We start from the raw sequence: 16,146 nt of genomic DNA on the forward strand, positions 1-16,146 counted from the left end.
CATCCATCCATCCATCCATCCATCCATCCATCCATCCATCCATCCATCCATTGTCTTTACTTGCTTCTTCAGAGTAACTGCTCTACCCAAGTTTGCCACCCATTCATTTTTCCAGTTTGGCTAAATCTCCATTGTCATCATCCATCAAATGTAAAATTGACCAAAATTGTTTTTTTTTTCTTATCTGTGTGATATGTTATCTATGTCTTCTTGTCAAAAACAAAAAAACAACTTTGCAGAATTATCTAGTGAAACACAACGCATCATTATGACACCAGTGTTCACTTTTATCATTAATTTTCAGTCAAACACATTTGCTCAATGGATTTTTTTTTTATTGTGCACAGATAATAAATAAAAAAAAACAATAGGTATGTAATAATTCAAGAATTAGAAGTAGATAATTAGCTATAGCCCATAGTATGGGCTGAAAGTTATGCCATCAGAAACTGAACTTGAATAGATGTTTTGAAACTGAATTTCCCTCAAATGAAACTGAATGCCATCTATTGAAAATATGCTGTTTTGCCTCATTTTTGTCAGCAGGGGGCGCTGCTGCGCCTCACAGTAGATAATGCGCAAACCGCGGATAAACCTCAAGAAGAAGAATATTGCTCGTATTTATCAGTCGTATTTACCTGTAGTTTATTTATTCATGTATTTTTAATAAAATATAGCTATTTTAGGGAACACAATGACATTGTTTCTACTTCAACGGAGGACCTCACCATGAGGTGAGGATTTCAGCTGGTTTTATAAAAATCGTGTTCAGTTTTTGAGTTAACCTGACATGGCTAATCATCAGACAAGCTAACCTGCCAGATTATTTCGTTTGAAAACTCTTGCGATTAGATTTTAATCTTTGTTACCGAAAACGTAAAGCTCACACAATGAAGCCTCAAATAAATAATATCAATAAATTAATAGATTAGTCATGATTTTTGCCTTTTTTTGTTGAGTCTGGGTACATAATTATCGCTGACAGGTTCCTGTTTTACTAGTTAAATCTGCAAATGTTCTTCCTTCTGGTTCCTATATCTGTCTCTGCTCCCAGGCCACCGAACAAAGGTCATCTGTAGGTTAAACGACATTTTAAAGGTTTGTTTTGTCGTAATTCTTATTAAATTAAAAGAGAAAATCCAATCAACCAATTTGGACACGTAGTCTTGTTTGTGTGGAACAATGTTCATACTATTCCTATTGTTTACAAATGTTTAAAAGTAATAACTACCTTCAAGTTTAACACCCATGAAGGACATCAAGATTTGAAATTAAAGTTAGGAGACAAATGTATAAAGGCTGTAGATTTTCTACTCTTGAGCTAAGAAAATTGCTTCCTCTGCAGTTTAAAACAGAAATAATTCACATTATAGAAGTCCTAAATAAAGTTACATTTTATATATTTCCTTACTAGTTCAGTTTTGATTTGCTAATGGCTTCTGACACAAAAGAGGGGGATATTATTAGGGGGTTATTTAAGATATCCCTTTTAATTGTAAGTGATGTGGAAGCTGCAAGAGATTAATTAGCCAAATTATAAAGTCTGAAAGTAGTTTTTTTTTAAGGAGTGCATATTACTCGCTGACTAGGATTATATTTTAGTTGTAGCATTTTGGTAAAAACTTGCAAATAACCTTTTGCACAATCATGCAATATTGCGAGATGTTGTGCTCGGAGAATGAGTTGTGAAATACCACTCCCTGCTACTACCACATCAAATTTTAGCACATATCTGTAAAATCGACTAGCTATTTTTGTGTTGGCAACAGTTAATGCTAAAGTTTTTAAGCAAGTGTATTGTGAATGAACCTCTGCAACAACCACACTAAATTTGGCACAGTATCTGTAAAATTGACTGAATTATAGCCTTTTTTGTGTTTTATAAGGTCATTTTGCCATGGTAGCCATCTTAAATTAGTTTGGCTTTACAAGTTGTTCAGTGTCAGATGTTCATCCATTGATATTTTAATGAAAGTTTCACTAAAAGTGTTACTCTAATCCGCTGGAGTGAAAAGTTATGACAGTGATAATGAACTCTTGGATGGCTTCACAGGTGAGCCGACACCATGAACCTGAAGACTGCTGAAGACCGACACGTTTGACCGAGGAGCTGTTGACACTGCCGTTGTCATGGGAACGACTACGAGCGAGCCGTGTATCTATGACAAACTATCTGAGAGCATCGACATCCTCCGCCAGTCGGGCTATCGCTACGGCATGTCGGAGAGGGAGATCGAAAAGTTCATCAAGCAGGTCCTGGAGACCAACGAGCCCAGAAGAGAACCTCCACAGTTCCCCATACTGAGGGCCACCATCAAGGTGAAAAGCCTGCTGTCAGCAGGCAAATCTGATGGATTCATTAAGAAGAAATCTTTATCTGAACACTGTATTTTACAACAATTACGAAATGGGACGTAATGTATAATGTAAATTCAGTTCAATTCAGTTTATTTATACAGCGCCAAGTCACAACAGACGTCATCTCAGGGCACTGAACAGAAACATATATTCATATATATTCATAAATATATATATTTATATATATATATAAACAAATGCAATGATTTTCAACTCCCACAAGCCCATTGTAATTCTGAATGGAATATAGTAAAGAAATCAAATGTTGAAATAAAAAAAAATCGTGTTTTTTTTTATTTTTTAAATTAGGCATATTTTAAAATGTTGGGACAAGGAAAAACAAAAGGCTGTAAAAATAAATAGAATAAATAAGAAACGGCTGAAGGAACATTTTGTGACTTCGATAATTGACGTCGGGTCAGAAAGAGGACCGGGTGTAAAATTAACATTTTAGATGGGCTGAATCTCTCTGAGGCGACACGGTGGTGCAGTTATCTTTTAGCGTACCATCTGGCGTTCGTTTAGCGTATTAGTTTATATCTTGGATCCTTATTTACTGTTTGTTTTTACACTTTATATTTTTGCTATTGTTGGATGTAACTGGGACCCCGTGTACACAGTTTCATTCCACCTCATGTACCACATGTGATGCGAATGACAATAAAGAACCTTGACTTGACGTCACTGTGAGGCGACAGATGTTACTTTGCCGCTGCGCCGCCCAATTGATCTAATTTTTCTGTGCTTTTTTTTGTAATTTTTCTCTAAAGAATGCGTCGTCTCTGTGTTTGAATGTTTGTTGTGTGCAGTTTGTTGTGGCTGTGGGGATCCTGCTGGTGGTGGTGCTGGCCTTCACCTACCCCCAGAACGCCCCTCAGCTGGGACTGGCCAGTCTGGGCTGTTATAACTGGTCGTCCCCTCTCAGCCATGTCCGCCTGCTCTCCCTACCCATCGCCAAGAAGTATAACCTGCAAGGTAGGAAGCGTTGCCACTCTTTTGTTCGTGGTATTGCATCAAATAATTAAAACTACATTGCTGCTTAGCATCAAAGCAGTTGTTTTCATTCTGTCATATGGTTGAGGTGTGTACGGTATGTATCTGTTTTGTCACTGGAGTTAAACAACTCGTGGTGTTTGCAATTAAGATCTTAATGTTACATTTTACTGCACAATACAAATACACAGTTCTCAACAGAATATTCTAGTTTCTTTCACATCAAACATCCCCACAACATGAGCCATGTTAATATTGTCGATCGTGAAAGTGTTATTCTGAAGTAAATCGCATTAAACAAAGTGTAAAAACATCTGCTAACGTCAATGATTTGCTTAAAAGCTACCGTGGTCTGTACTCATCGGTACTCGGTTCAGCGGCCGTGGCTCACGTCGTCTCCTGTTTTAACACAAACGGACGCAGATGTTTCCTGCAACGATGTGTTTGTGCTGCAGGTTTCCACGAGTGGTGGAGCGCCGGTTCCCTCAGGCAGAGTTTGGTCAACTGCTCGGGATGTGCCGAGATCTCCTCGGTGCTTGAGGTCCCAGAGAGCCTCAGAGGGACTGTGAGTCTGCGACGGGGGCCACAGCTCGTCCTGCTGAAGGTCAGAACCGAACACGAAAAGGATGAGCCATCAGACGTTGCATTTTCTCTAGTTAAGATAAGATCAAATGTCTTCTAGTTGAACAATCTGCTGATGTTTGAAGTTTTAGTGTTTTTACAGTTGAACTTTTTAAAATCATCTCCCTGAAGGGTGGAGAGTCCCTCAGCGTCCAGAGGCAGCAGCTCGAGGAGCTCTACTTGGCCCATCCGGACTCCATGTCCATTCTACTAGAGGAGGACGACGGCCTGCATGACCAGAACCTCGGCGTCCCTCAGGGACCTGCCAACTTCACTTTGCTCTGGTATGAATCTGTCCACACTGAACAACCGTGTGGCTCTCCCCGATTCTGAAAGTGAATCCGTTTAAACGGCACCAGTCCGATTCCTCAGGCTACTGGAATTAAAATGTAACGGCGTGGATATGATGGGATTAGTTTCACTTAAAAATACAGATTTAAAAATATATATATTTTATTCCCATTGACTGTTAGTGCAGGAGGTTGTGCATCGTTTATTTGACTGTTAAATGTAATAAGAAGCAGACCTGAGATCAGATCAGTGCTTCTGTAAAACCAGATCACATTAGATTTCATCTTAAACACATGTGGGATTTTTTTCAGTAAACATATTTTTCCATGCTTTCCTGACTAGGAGATTCCTGTTGGCTCTTTTTAACTCGTTTCCTGACGATGAGCTGGCCCCACGAGAGCTGGTGATCTTTCCAAAGCTCAGCTAATGCTGCAGACAGGCCTTCAACGAGTCAGCAGCTCGTATGATCCTCCGCGGTGAATAGCTCGCTCTGAATTTTGCCGTCGGTCACCAAACGCACAAAAAAAGAAAACGCCTGGACTTCAGCATTAGAACGCGGTGTTGAAGTCATAAAAATAGATCCAGCCGCTGCTCTGAGCTCGATTCATTGCAAATGGCGGATCGGGTGTTTTGAAAAGTTTCTCAAAGAATCCAGTGACTCCTCCCCCTGACCAATCAGTGAACGACGGTGTTCTGACGTCACGTTTTGGTGCCGGCTTGGCTCGGTTGGTAACTTGGTACCCCAGAGAAGAAGGGACTTAAAAAGGGTCTGGTTCCACAAAAAAGTGCTAGTGGAAAAAGTCTTGGAAGCATATCGAAGTGAGTCGAACCGGGCTGAAGAGGAGCTATGGAAAAGGCCCAAATGTCTCCCTGCCCAGCTGTGAGGTTTTATAAGTGGACCTAAGTGTTGTTCACACACAAACACTGGACGTGTTCTGGAGAGTGTTGATTGAACTGGGTTAGAAATGTTCCGCTTTTGTTTAAAAGATGCTGATATGTCTAAAAACTAGTGTTTGTGCTCCTGCAGGAGGTTCAGCTCTGGGACCAGGGAGAAGGTGTTGAGGTGGCTCTTCCCAAAGGCTGAGCTCTGCCCCCTGCTGGACAGCGCTGGGACCATCCTGCAGCGCTGCCTGGTCACCCACAGCACAAACTCTCAGAGCAAGGTGAGCCCAGCAGTGCAAATGTCTGGACTCGGAGACAGAAGGTCTTAACACGACTATAGTATCGGTTATTAAAGAGAAAATCACTCATTAACAATGACTTTAAATAGAGATAGAGCATGTGACATTCTGCAGTTGCGTAACCGTGAGGCTGCAGGTTCGAGTCCCAGGTTGTGTCAGGAAGGACATCCAGTGTGAAACAATTGCCAAATATTTTGTGGAAGTTCGCTCCGTGTGGAGAGCCCTGCAGAAGCTACAAGAAGAGCACGTGACATTATGTAGTCTTTACTCACTAGAAGCTAAAGTTCGGGTTTTGTTTTGTTTCAGGGCGTCAGGGTGTTGGGGTGGCTGGTGGTGGGAGAGGGGCTGCCAACTGTTCGAGTCCTGCCTGTTCAGCGGTGCCAGAAACACTGCAGCTCCTTCAACCTGTGGCTGTCACCTGGAGACATGGGTAAGTTCTGCTGCCGACACACACCGACAGTCCCGCAGGCGAAATGAGTCAACACTCCAACTGCAGTCAGTTATTGGTTTTATTTTAAATAAAGTGCAATAGTCTGGGAAGTTTTTTTTTTTTTTAAAAAGAAGAAATTATCAGAATTTTTATATTTATTACACATATATTAGTTTTTATAACATATTTTAGTCTCAAAGATATGTTTTTATTACTAATGCGTTTTTTTTTCACTAACCAAATATAAATAAAAAAGACAAATATTATATTTTGGTAGATATATGCACACAGCATAATCTTATGCACTATATATATATATATATGTTGTCATGTTGCGTATTAATGTGGCATAATTTGTCTTTAGTGTAGATTAATTGTACTAAAGAAACTTGGAAAGAGAAATCTGTTTTTATTATATTTATTTACACTTCTTTATCGCTTCATAGCCATAAGTTTTTTATTTTTTTTCCAGTTTCTGTTAATTTTATTTTACTCTATTAATCCCCACTGTGGAAATTAATGCACCCGATTCCTAAAATCGGTCGACTCTGGTTGGAGCGTTCGCTGACGACGGTCGTCTCCTCTGATCTGTTCAGTGTACGCGGACCCTCGGTACTGGCAGATGGAGCTGTTCCCCGGTCGTGGTCAGAACATCATCTGTGACGGATCGACCTTTTAGCCCCCGGGCGTGGCAGAGTTCAGGACTGGGATGCGACGCGCAAATCGGCTTTGAATGTTTGGTTGTGGAGCTCGTTGGCCTTTTTGTGTCTCTGCCCGCAGTTGCCTTTTAACACAGCTGGTGTTTCCTATAGCACCCTTCAGGTCTGGGTCTCCCCCCACCCCTCGTCACACGGAGGTCGATTTTGGAAAACGGTGCAGGCGGCTTCATGGGTCGAGCTCAGAGAATCGAGGCGTGGCTTTCTGACTTTGTGTTTTTGGTCAACTGTTGAAATTCATGCGATTCTGCCACAGCTGCTCCGAGAGCGATTAAGAAAAAGAACGTTTTTGAGTTTCTACTTGTCCTAGCCCTCAGAATCACTGCCACCAATCGCACCCGATCAGTCAAGAACACCTCGTTTTTCTTTTGAGTGCCAAAGTAGACGACGAACAACCCAACGTTGTGAGGCCAACTGCGTTTATTTGGCTTCTTTAACGTCGAAGATCAGACTCCAAAAAGTTAAATTCTTTAGGGATTCACCACTTGATGCCAAAATACATTTTCCTCTCAGGCAACCCATACGAGACGAGAAAGTCTCCATCAGCAAAGGAAGTTCTTTGATTTCTCTTTGCCGTCATTATTTAATGTGCTGAAAAGTCAAAATCCAGAGTTGTGATTTTCATTTCAGTTCGTTTATGGTTTTCTAAAATGTTCAGCTGCTGAGCTTCGCCCTCGGCTCTTTAGCTTGTTTTGTTTTTAACGGTAAATGTCCAGTTCACGTTAAAACAGCCACAGCTCCAGCTCCAGCAGTTTGCACAGCACTTTGTCAGCGAGGTCAGACTTTGCTGCAGGTTTATACTCGGTGAGTCTCTGTGAAATTATTTGCACGAGGATCAAATCTACAAATTTAATTTTTTTTTTTTGTGGGGGAAGAAGCAGTTTGCTGTTTACAGTTGAGGGATTTAATATTTAAGCTGCTACAAAAGCAGTCTTATATTAACTGATTTTAAAAGAGAGAAAAGTTGTAAAAATTTACAAAATTATATTTTACCGGTGGAAAAAGCTTCGTAAAATTTGGCTCATCCCTGAGCAAAGTTTGAAACGAAGCAGCAGAAAGATGCCTCTAAACACACACACAGACAAATGTGGAGTTTTTAAATAGTTGATCTTGTGACTCCCGGTTTGTTTAGTGGATTATTTGGATCGTTTTCCTTCCGAAACGTTCGAACTGACCCTTTAACGACCTCAAACTTGGCGCGCGGCCTCACACAGGAAAGATTTTTATTTACACGTTTGACAAAGCTGCTTCCTCTGACTTTATTGTTTTGATTGTACAAATGTCTAATTATTGATTCAGAAAATAAGCTGTAATATATTTTTAATTGTTGCTAAGTTTTAGGAGAAAGAAATAACGGAGAATATATTTTGTGCATTATTGAGAATTAAGTCTGAATGTTGTTGAATCACTTTGCCAAAGTTAACATGTTCGGTAGAAGTTTCTGCGTTCTACATCACTTTCATCGCAACGGAAAGAAAATAGTTATTTGCATAAATTTACTTTTATGAAAAAATAAAACGTATTCGGTTTCTTTTTGTGTGGTGTGCTTTTTGTAAAACGGAGTTTCAGCTCGTTCTGCTCAAAAAATGTGTTTTATGAATAATTTGCACAAAGAAGCAAGGAATTAAAAGAGAAAAGGTTTTTATAAATGTATATGCAGTTTTAATGTTTGAGGTTTGGGAGAAACCTCTGGAGATAAAACTTGTTTTCAAATCCAGTTTTATTGCTTTTTTTATTATTAGCTTACTTATTATTTTTAATTTTTATTGTTTAAAAAAGTTTTTTGTAATATATTGTATTATATTATTTATTATTAACTTTTTTTATTTGATTTAACATTTAAAAGGCTTTTAAACAAATGTTTAAAGTATGGTGGCGTAATAAAAATCATGAAACGTGCAGCTTTTGGATAAAAACAGATGGAAAATCTCTTTATACAACTCTTGTAACTTTATTAGTCTGAACAAAAGGAATGTTCAACAATGCAAAGAACAAACTTTTGATCCTAAAAAAAGCACATTTGTTGAGTTAACAGACAATAGTTTCTTGAATTATCTGAAAGTTTAAAAATCAGTGCTCACAGACTCAATTATAGGACTTAGAAGAATAAAATGCATTCAATAAGCGCTAAAACATCACAAAGTACCTCAAAACTTTTTTTTTCTTCTGGTATTTTACATTTGAGCTTATGGATCATTAATGTCAGACAAGTTTAAACAGGTTACATTTAAAGTCAAACAACATAATAAAAACTAAAATACGTAATGCGGTTAAATGACAGTATTAGAAAACTTCCAAACCCAATAAGGAAAAAATTCAACCCTGGATACTTTATAAAAGCTTGGCTAATAAATCAGCTGTATCCATCTTCTGCAGGAAAGGTCCCCAGTACAATAAAAATAAAACAAACGGCTTTAAAATGTTTTAAAAACATACGAAGTGCAGATATGTTGTCAGGGTATGAAGTGCAAAGCATAAAATTAGCATTCTCTTGGTCAGCTAGCCCGAATGACAAAGTGTCTCCTTCCGGTATCTTTATTCAGTCAGACGTACGGTAGTCCCTCGCTACTTCACGGTTCGTTTATCGCGGTTTTTCAAAATAAGATTGGACATGGCGCACAACTGGCTGATGGTTGAGCCGCACGATCAGCAAAGAATTTTTATTTAAAATAAATTATTTAGCACCTGCTGCACCTTTGTGCAGCCCACACTGCAGGACAAACTTCCTGCTGCAGCTGATCAGCTGTTCACCGTGCAGAGCGGAGAAGTGGGCGTGGCCAAGAACGCTTGCAGGTGGCTGAGAGCAGCGGAGGCAGGGAGTTGAAATCATGACATTCTGTGCTCTTTTAGAGCTTTTACAGTTTAGAAACATTGTTTAGAATATTGCAAGAGTGTGGGAAGGGTTTAAAATGCCTATAATATATATATATATATATAAAATCTACTACTTACTACTAGGGATGCACCGATCCACATTTTTTTTACTTCTGATCCGATCCCGATACCTTAATCTGGATATCGGCCGATCCCGTTCTGATATCATGATCATCATTGATTTTATATGAGGCTGTAATAACTTCCTCTCAAGTACAATTTGTACAAATATATGCATGCATGTCCAAAAAGACAACTTGAGGTAAGTTTTATTAATGTTGGATAAGTTTCAAAGTTAGAATTAAATTCTGCAAACACAAAACATGTTTGTTTTTTTTATTCCTAGCTTTAAAGCGGATATTAAAGTGATTAATTTAAGTGACTGTTTACGTAAAACTAACTTTACTGCGGTCTAATGTGGCGCTATGGCTCTGCAGACATTGCACGTTGCTGTCTTGTCTTGTGGTGTTTAGTGTAAAATACTTCCACACAGCGGACATGTTTGGATTAAAAGTTGGTTAGCTGTTAGCCACAGTGCTGCTAACTCAGTCCTCACGTTGTAGCTGGCTGCAAACTATGAAATGGATTTCCTGAATGTGAGGCGGATCTTAATACTCTGGGTTCATGAGACGCGCCTCCGTTCAGGAAATCCATTCCATAGTTTGAAGCCAACTTGCATCATGGATCGGAAATCTCTGCAGGTTGGATCGGAAAAATCTGATACATAAATTATGCTGGTTTCGGAGGCCGATACTGGATCGGATCGGCCCCATCCCTACTTACTACTCGTTTGCGGTTTTTCACTTATCACGGGTCTTCAGGGTACGGCTCCCCTGCGATAAACGAAGGACTACTGTGTTTAAATGCAGTTCAAAGATGGTGCGAGCAGCTCGGAGCTCCATCGATTCACCTGCGGATCTTTGAGTTGGAGGTCTCCCAGATCTGGACCTGAATATCTGACTACATATAGTACGACTGGATGGAAGGTACGTTTCTGTGCCCCCGAGCGTTTAAAAGCCACCAGAGCCTCTGTCCAAAAAGCTTTAAATGAGATGAGAAAAGTTTTAAAAGGTGTGGATGCAGCGTGTAGGGCAGCTGTGATGTCATGTGGCTCCCGCCAGCAGCGGCGACGTCTCCGACGGGTTGTTCCGACGAGACGCGCTGATGCTTCCGTGTGGCGAGTCGTACAGGTGGCTGCTCAGCAAATCCACTTCTGTTCGCAAATTAATTTTCTTCGTTTTGGAGAAAAAAAGACAAAAGAGCATGTTTTTAAAAAGGATGAGCTTTGTTCAGTAATATTAAACATCTGTTTTAGGGCCACAAAGTTCATGCTCAAGTAAGTAAGTAGGGCTGACAACAAAAAAAATGACAAGTAGCTTAGTTTTTGTATTTTGTAATCATCTTTGGAGGCCATTTTTTTCAACTAGTTTAACCAGCTTGACTTGATAATCTTGTTAAAAAAACAACTTTTGTTGCCATGTCTTGTGACACCAAGAGACAGGAAGTGTTTTGTGTCCACATTCATACACGAGAGCTGAGAGTTTATTAAAAGTGTTTAAGTTTCCTGATGCGTCTAAAAAGGTTCAGGCAGGTCCTCTGGATGTTCAAAAAACAAAAACAAAAAATTGTAGAAACGTTTCGTCTCTCATCCGAAAAACTGAAGAAGTCTCTCGGATGAAAGACGAAACGTTTCTACAATTTTTTTTTGTTTGTTTGTTTTTGAACGTCCAGAGGACCTGCCTTAACTTATTTTTCTATCTGGATTATTGATGCATGCTCAATAATCCTGGTAGAAAAATCTAAGAAAGTTAAGTCAGGTCCTCTGGACAGATTAAAAATAAATAAATTAAAAACTTGTTGAAACGTTTCGTCTTTAATCCAAAAGACTTCTTCAGTCTGAGGAGCTGCAGTAAACTCAGTCTTCTAAATAGCCCCTTCTCATAGTGGATGAACCAGTTTGTTGTTGACATCCAGAACTAGCTGTTCACGTGAAAAAGGAGGACCATCAACCTAATGACCGGATGATTGAGCCTACAAACCTTTTTCCTGAACCATTTTGGACTTGGTGTCCTCAGGCTGTTTCTGTGAGTAGCAAGATGGCATTCTGGCCTAAAACATTTGATTGTTAATCACGATGATTGATTGTTTTGGACAGAAGGGTCCTTTTGCATGTGTTAAAAGCTTCTGAGATTCCAACAGGAGGTTGGCTTGAAACACAGCAATGAAGGCTACTTATGGGACAGATCTGGTTGGCAGGCCACATGCTGATGAAGTCTTTCGGATGGAAGACGAAACATTTCTCCCTTAAAGAAACTGGTCCAGATGAAATGATTTAACCTTTTTTTGTTATCTACCTGGATGACTGAGCCTACAAACCTTTTTTCTAGTGCTCTGATGGCCGCTTGCTATTCACAGAGGGCTGAGTGATACTAGCAACAACAGCACTGTAACACCAATTGTCACCTCAATGCTGTTATTGCTAGTATCACTCACCTACTAGGGAAACTCAATTTATCTAAACTTTTCTGCGTGTTGACGTGTCCTTCAGTACCTCGATGCTGAAAACGGCGCTGAGCGTAGTTTTTTTCTTAAGGGTCTGTGGTGAATTTGAAAACAAACTTGGACTGAGCCTCAAGTCCTTTGTGTGTCTGTTAAAAGATACCTGAAAGTCTCTGATGTAGGTGAGGAAGAAGCTGATGAAGGAGAAGGCCAGACACCATTCAGACACCGTGCTGAACATGTGTGCTAAATAACCCTGAAGAGAAAAGAAGCATGAATGTTCTGTTAATATTCGGTACTGAATAGTTTCTGTGCCTGATACTCATCAGTGACAGATAACACCAAATGTCTGAAAGGATTTTAGTTTCTAGTTCAGATCATAAAGTTCTGCAGGTTTTTGATTTTCTTTTTTAAAATAAAAATATATACGCATTTTGATTTCTGTAGGAAAACCAATAAAAAAAAAAAAACAGACCCTCATACATAACCTTGTGGAACACCTTTTCTGTAACTGAAGAACTGAAGATAAATGTATGTTTAAAAAAAAAAAAAAATCTACAATTCTGGTAAATTAAATACTATATAATTCTCTTTGTAAGTTTGTTGTAGTGTCAGTGAACGAGTAAATACTGACCGGCTCTCCTGGTATCCAGTGGAGTTTATGAGGTACGTCGACGCCTCGTAAAGTGCTGTACATGATGACGGATGAAACAAACACTGACAGGTCGTTAAGGTGAAACAGGTCACACGCAGACCCACATGAGAATTAAAGAGGCCACACGAAGGACAATAAACATTGGGTTTTATGTGATAATATATACACTAATGGTTTCCATCTTATCGTTCTTAAATTTTGTCTCAACGGGAGGACAAAAGTTCTGATTTCCTATATTCAATGAATGCATCGTTAACCAAAATGCAAAATAAACCAATCTCAAACAAGACATCTGCTAATGTTAGCCTCTTCAAACATAAAAAATAACCCTGGAGATGTTGTTTCAGTGTTTGTATTTGTTGTTTTTTTATCCTGGAGCAATTGATTTACTCCAGAACTGCTAAAAGACCTTCAGAGGAACAAACGTCCAGAGGAGAGAAAACAAATGGACTCAGTTGTGTCACTTGAGCAACTATATTGTTAATTTTAGCTGTCGTTCTGCTACTTTTATCTTTTAGCTTCCATTTTGCTTATGCTATATTTTAGCTACTGTTTTGCTGATTGTCAGTCAATGTCAATTTTTGCTAAAATATTGCTACTTTTAGCTCTTTTGTCCATTTTAGCATCACTTTTGCTACTGTTTTGGTTCTTTATCCTTTTAACCATTTTCCTTTCAGCTTGTGTTCTGTTTATTTCAGCATCTGTTCTGCTTGTTTTAACTTCCCCAAGCCATTTTCATCTTTTAATTAAGGCTTCGGGGAATAAAGTTTTCATGTAAGTGATATTTAGTGTCTTTAATGAAACGAACCAGAAGAGCTCGGCTCCTGGACTGGACCCACGGTTTAAAGGATACTGCTGACGATGCTGCACAGGGTGCAGACTCCGATGCCGAGGCGAACCAGGTATATGGTTCTGCTGCTGATGTGCGGGTGCATGTAGAGCGAGAGGAGCGTCTGAAACAGGATGTAGAGCGCTCCGACCCCGAAGGTCAACACAGCCCCCACCAGGTGCATGATAAACAAGGTGGTCTTCTGCTTTGAGAGGGACACGCATGCTCATGGCGGACGCATTCAACACCCGTGCGAGAACTGATCTCAGAACAGCAGCTCTCACCTGGAAGTTGGCCACCACGCTCATCCCAAAGGAGCTGATGCAGCCCAACAGCAGCCCGATCCAGTTCAGCCTTCGGCTCGTGACGTCATCCTCGTCTGTAAGAGCCTCTACCTGTTTGTAACGCACGTACACCGTGGCTACGCCTGCAAACAGCAAGGACACACAACATGTAGACGATAATGGGTAAAGATAATGGATGGATGTATAACTGTGTAGGTCCATACAGTTCAACAAATACTAGATGAACACCTTAAGGCAGGGCTATTCAACTGAAGGCCTAGGGGCCAAATCAGGCCCACAAATGTGCTCAGTTTGGCCCACCAATGGGTTCATTTTTAAATACAGTAGTCCCTCGCTACTTCACGGTTTGTTTATCACGGACTCGCTCCATCGCGGTTTTTCAAAAGAAGATTGGACGTGACACACAATTGGCTGATTGATGGATGAACTGCACGATCGCCATGGAATTTTTATTTATAATAAATTATTTTAAATTATTTAGCACCTGCTGCATCTTTGTGCAGCCCATACTGCAGGGTAAACTTCCTGCTGCAGCTGATCAGCTGTTCACAGTGCAGCACGGAGAAGTGGGCGTGGCCAAGAGTGCTTGCAGGTGGCAAAGAGCAGAGGAGGCAGAGAGCTGAAATCATGACACGCTGTGCTCTTTTAGAGAGTTTAGAATTGTTTAGAACATTGCAAGTGTGGGAAGGGTTTAAAACGTATATATAATAAAATAAACCAGTTACTACTTGTACTACTATTCCTACTTTGCGGTTTTTCACTTATCGCGTGTCTTCAGTGTACGGATCCCCCTGCGATAAACGAGGGACTACTGTAAAACTCAATTTTAAATCATAAAACGACCTTACTTTATGAGAATAACTGCTGGACGTTCGGCCCCTGAGGTCTTGGCTTTCAGTAACTATGGCCCCTGAGTAATTTAGTTGAATAGCACATCTGTTTCATGTTCTTCCAACCACTATTGCAACTGTTAGAACGTTTTATTTTTCTGCTGAAAGATGTCAAGAGATATTTTTTCATGAAGGGGGTAGAGCAACTTAAAAAAACAAAGCAAAGCACGTTAAAGACGGACTTTCCAGCTTTTCCGACACTCACTGACTCTTGAATTTCCATAGTGCATCTTCCAGTTGTTTGTTCTCGCAGATAAATAAACTGTAACTTTTTCTGTCTTCGTTACGACCGTCACTTCCAGTGGTGGAAGGAATGAGGATGGACACCGTGACAAGTCCACACAGGCTTCTGACACGTTTCTGTGAAACCCAAACAACTCGAGCCACCCTCCACTAGTCATACACTGATGTGCTTTCAGAGAGTTTCACCAAGATCCATCCGCTGCTTCCTCAGATATTTTGCTAACGCAACAAATAAACTATAATTTCAACTCAGCCCTTTGTTTCTGTAACGGATTGCTAACCAATGCAACCAGTTCAGTTGAAGATTATGTAAATTCACAGGGACTGGTTTGCAGAATGAAGAGTCCGTGCACGTGCGCGTTTACTGCACCTAAAACTGCGGACACATCCAACATGATCCCAAAAACGCATCTCTCTGGCGCCATGGTTCCCGTGTCGCTGCAACACAAAACAAATGGGACATCAGAAAAGTCTTTTTTGGTTTTATTAACCTAATTAGATTAAAAAAAAATAATAATGTAGGCATTGCTTGAGAACAACCTCCTCAAAAACGGACCCGGTCCATTTAAATCATGTATTTTTTTTTCTGCTTCAGAAAATAAGAAATAAAGGAAATAAAAACCTTTAAAAAAAAAACCCAACTTTTAGCTTCTGTTGTGTATGACTGACGTCATCCTTATGAAAGTGTAAGTTAGGAAAGTCCTGACTCTGACCTGATATAAGGCACCAGAGGGTCCACGTGCGTCAGCACCACCGCTGTGATGTAAGCAAAGACGAAGGACGCCACCGTCCAGATGACCAGAGCGGCGGGCAGGAAACACAGACCCTGCTGAAACCACCACATGGCCTCCTCACTGGTCCGACGCTCACTCCTGTACAAATCATCATCATCATCATCTCAATGAAAGTTTATTTAGATTTGCTGATGTCAACTTCTGCATAAAAACAAAAGCCTGGTTACAATTTGACTTTAAAATGTTTATATGTGCATTCAAACAAGTACACAACTTTGTGTGAATTGAATAATACTAACCTGATTATCTTATTAATTATTATCTGGACTCTACAAAATAATGCAAATTTAGCATCAAGCATTTAATCACAATAATAAATGGTTTATAGAGACCTTGTAGTAATTTGTTCGCTTTCACGATTTGAAATTTGCTGCCATGGCAACAAGAAAATAAAAAGCACACATATAGAGACAAGTAAACTAGAACATTAACATTAGATTATATTCGCACAAACATTTAAATAAAAC

The 16,146-nt window shown here is 39.9% G+C and overlaps 2 protein-coding genes across 2 annotated transcripts; one reads left to right on the forward strand and one right to left on the reverse strand.

Annotated features, from left to right (window-relative positions):
* Positions 1-604: 604 nt before the first annotated feature.
* c7h6orf89 (chromosome 7 C6orf89 homolog) lies at positions 605-8,097 on the forward strand. Its single transcript, XM_037679679.1, has 8 exons — positions 605-734; positions 2,054-2,319; positions 3,168-3,333; positions 3,807-3,955; positions 4,105-4,256; positions 5,291-5,426; positions 5,751-5,874; positions 6,471-8,097. The coding sequence occupies exons 2-8, from the start codon at positions 2,131-2,133 to the stop codon at positions 6,551-6,553; spliced, it is 999 nt and encodes a 332-aa protein (XP_037535607.1). The 5' UTR covers positions 605-734; positions 2,054-2,130; the 3' UTR covers positions 6,554-8,097.
* Positions 8,098-10,261: 2,164 nt separating this feature from the next.
* Positions 10,262-15,729, reverse strand: dram2b (DNA-damage regulated autophagy modulator 2b). Its single transcript, XM_037679680.1, has 7 exons — positions 15,599-15,729; positions 15,256-15,323; positions 13,732-13,874; positions 13,472-13,649; positions 12,598-12,680; positions 12,127-12,219; positions 10,262-10,696 (listed from the first exon to the last, which is right to left on the reverse strand). The coding sequence occupies exons 1-7, from the start codon at positions 15,727-15,729 to the stop codon at positions 10,568-10,570; spliced, it is 825 nt and encodes a 274-aa protein (XP_037535608.1). The 3' UTR covers positions 10,262-10,567.
* Between the last annotated feature and the right edge of the window lie 417 nt (positions 15,730-16,146).

Source organism: Nematolebias whitei, chromosome 7 (assembly GCF_014905685.2).
Source record: "Nematolebias whitei isolate Nwh7 chromosome 7, NemWhi1, whole genome shotgun sequence".
Classification (NCBI taxonomy): Eukaryota; Metazoa; Chordata; class Actinopteri; order Cyprinodontiformes; family Rivulidae; genus Nematolebias; species Nematolebias whitei.